Raw genomic sequence first — 2900 nt, forward strand, 5'->3', positions numbered from 1 at the left:
ATGAGCTTCAGTTGAAGGAGGAGAAGCTTGCAGAGCAGCTCGGGCAAGCTGAGGAGCTCAGGTGAGGGGGCCCTATGGAGGCAGGTGGGCAGGTGTGTAAATCTCTGAAGCAGAGCAGCTTGGCGCGTAGAAGTAAGAGCTAAGCTGGGTCTGGGGAAGGGCAGGAATTGCCATGGCAGGCTCACAACACACAAAAATTTATGAAACAGAGAAGAAAATAATAAGTTAAGGGTTGTAGTTGTTTCTCAGAGCCTTGATTTCTCTTTTTGAAAGAAGTAATTGTTGAGGTGAAATTTGCATAACACAAAATTAACTAACGGAGTGGGAACCACCCAGCAGCATTGAGTGTAATCAAAATGGTGCGCCATCACCACCCCACTTACCCTTAGTCAGAATCACCTCCTGACTGACTGTGGCATCTTATCTTTGACCCAATCAATGTTGCCTTCTGGAGCCTGTCATTCATTTCTTCTTTTATCTTTTCAATTGGCCCCGTCTGCACCTGGCCTCATTTCTGTCCATGGCTTTGTATCTAGTGACTGCGAGATGTACTATGTGCATTTTCACATGGAAATGTCCATGGCCAGAGTGAGGAACTGAAAGGATGGATGTCTTTTTGAAAGTGAATAAGAAGACACCTACTTTTGTTTAGAGAAGGGAAAGATGAATGGAACATTGTCGAGGATCTTACAGGAGTCCTCTCTCATACAGAGGAAGCCTGTAAATCATATTTTCTTCTTTCTGTTGACCACAGACATTTGTTTAAACATGTGCTGGCCTTCTCCTTGGAGGTCTCCTGGAGGATATTGTCTCAGAAATCTGTCGCAATATTCGAACTGATCACTCACCCTTTTCCACTGTGAAATTTTCTCTACTATTTCACCTTAGGCAATATAAAGTCCTGGTTCAGTCTCAGGAACGAGAGCTGAGCCAGTTAAGGGAGAAGTTCCCGGAAGGGAGAAATGCCGCCCGCGCATTGAATCACCATCTCCAGGCCCTCCTTACTCTGGATGAACTGGCCAACTCTCAGGGGTGGGACCTCCGAGAACAGCTGGCCGAGGGCTGTAGGCCTGTCTCTTATACACATCTAGATGTGTATAAGAGACAGGCACAGCACCTCGTCCGAAAGCTCACCCCAGGTAAGGTTTCCATAGGACCTGATGACCCAAAACCCCAGGCTTATGAGAGATTCTAGACCTCCATCCTTTCACAATGACAGTTGTATCAGTGATGTTTTTTTCCACTAAACATATGTGGCGATGACATGACCAGGACTTCCTGGGTGAGTACTGAGGTGGGTTACCCTGCAACCCATGGGGTTGGAGGTCACAGTATTGCGAATGTCCCTCTTTCCTTGATGGAAGATGGTCTTTGGAGCCAGAGGCAACATCTCTCTAGTTGTAAAGGAGAGGAAGGAGGCTGTGACAGGAGGGTGCTTGTTAGAGTGAAAAGAGCTCTGGACTAAGAATGAAGGTTCCCAGACTGTCTCTTTGAGAATGTTCTTAGTAACTGTCACTGAGTGAATGATTTTTCTCTCGTGAGATTCTCTCTCTCCATCTGCAAAGGCAGGCACATTGTCTCTTGCAAGGTTCTGAAGCATCCAAATGTGGGAACACTTACGACTGCTTTTGAAAATGAGATAAAGCCCCCTCGCCATGTGGTGTTGGAGAAGGCACTTGATGTGGGGGTATTTGGTGGTAGGAGGTGCTTCAGACTGGAGCACTCCCCATGGAGAGCATGTCCCTGAATAACACAGCAGAAGCCACGTGGAGGGCCTGTGAAGTCCCCTGATGCATAGACGATTGTGGGGCCAGTTTGTCCTCTCCTAAGAGAAAGAATTAGGTTCGAAATGCGAATGGTGACAGGACACCAAGCCCGTGCCTGGGAATCAGATTTGTGGTGGGATGATGGAGACAGCTGCCAAATTCCAGAGAGAGGCTGCGCGAGTCCCCCAGTGATATGGGGAGTAAAGGGTCTTTTCAGTGTTTGGCTACATCTTAATGGTGGCCCTCCAGATCCGAAATGCATTGCCTGATGGATCAGGAAACCATGGCAGGGCATTTTGTTAATGATAAACCATGAGGGCTTTCAGTTGAAAGGTGACCCATGCCTAGATGTCCATCTCTCTGTGCACATTGGGCTGACTGTGCTTGCAGAGTGTGAAGTGGGAAATAACTGAATGAACACTTCTGTATTTACAGAAAGTCATGTAGGTGACGATGAAGATGTTGAAGTTGAGGAGGCTGAGAAAGTACAGGAATCGTATGCCCCCAGGTAACCGTGAATAATCAGGAGCAAGTGATGGGTTTTGACATATGGAAAAGGTCTAAGAGGCACACCCTCTCTGGCATCTATGATGGGCCAAAAGCCTGCATTCCCTTGGCCACAGTATGTGAAATTCAACCCAACTTAGACACCGGGTGTGGCAGCTGTGGTGTGTCTCTGTGTGTGGTGAGTGTCATGTCTATACTGTACAGGGATAGCTGAGTTTTCTTCTTTCTCAGATCCTATCTGTCCAGTGCAATGAACACCAGATGCTCTCTTCCTCTCTGTCTCCCATGGCGCCATACTGTGTTGCAGAGAGAAGAGGATTGCCTGTTCCCTCTTAAAGGGAACCTCCTGTTTGCTTTCTGTGACCACTCTCCTAATGCCTCCTGTCAAAACCGGCTAGGACTCCCTGGGGTCCAATCCCTCTGTGTTTAATCTTCTGGCATCTCTATCTCACCTCATCAGGGAGGTGTGGAAGGCTGAAGAAAAGGAAGTCCCTGAGGACTCAGTGGAGGAATGTGCCGTCACTTGTTCAAATATCTATGGCCCTTCTGAGTCCAACCAGCCTCAAAAGAACTCCAAAATCACATTTGAGGAAGACCAAGTGGACTCGACTCTGCTTATAGACCGTG

The 2900-nt window shown here is 47.6% G+C and overlaps 1 protein-coding gene across 1 annotated transcript in view; it reads left to right on the forward strand.

Annotated features, from left to right (window-relative positions):
* Positions 1-5: 5 nt before the first annotated feature.
* Positions 6-2900, forward strand: part of LOC105541293 (neuroblastoma breakpoint family member 21-like) — a gene marked incomplete at both ends in the record, with an annotated part of 9146 nt that continues 6251 nt past the window's right edge. Inside the window, 5 exons of the mRNA XM_011982239.1 lie at positions 6-61; positions 889-1072; positions 1109-1139; positions 2202-2274; positions 2734-2897. Of these exons, the coding sequence (XP_011837629.1) occupies positions 6-61; positions 889-1072; positions 1109-1139; positions 2202-2274; positions 2734-2897 (508 nt within the window). The remainder of the gene's footprint in view (positions 62-888; positions 1073-1108; positions 1140-2201; positions 2275-2733; positions 2898-2900) is intronic.

Source organism: Mandrillus leucophaeus, unplaced genomic scaffold (genome assembly GCF_000951045.1).
Source record: "Mandrillus leucophaeus isolate KB7577 unplaced genomic scaffold, Mleu.le_1.0 Scaffold2378, whole genome shotgun sequence".
NCBI classification, from domain to species: Eukaryota; Metazoa; Chordata; class Mammalia; order Primates; family Cercopithecidae; genus Mandrillus; species Mandrillus leucophaeus.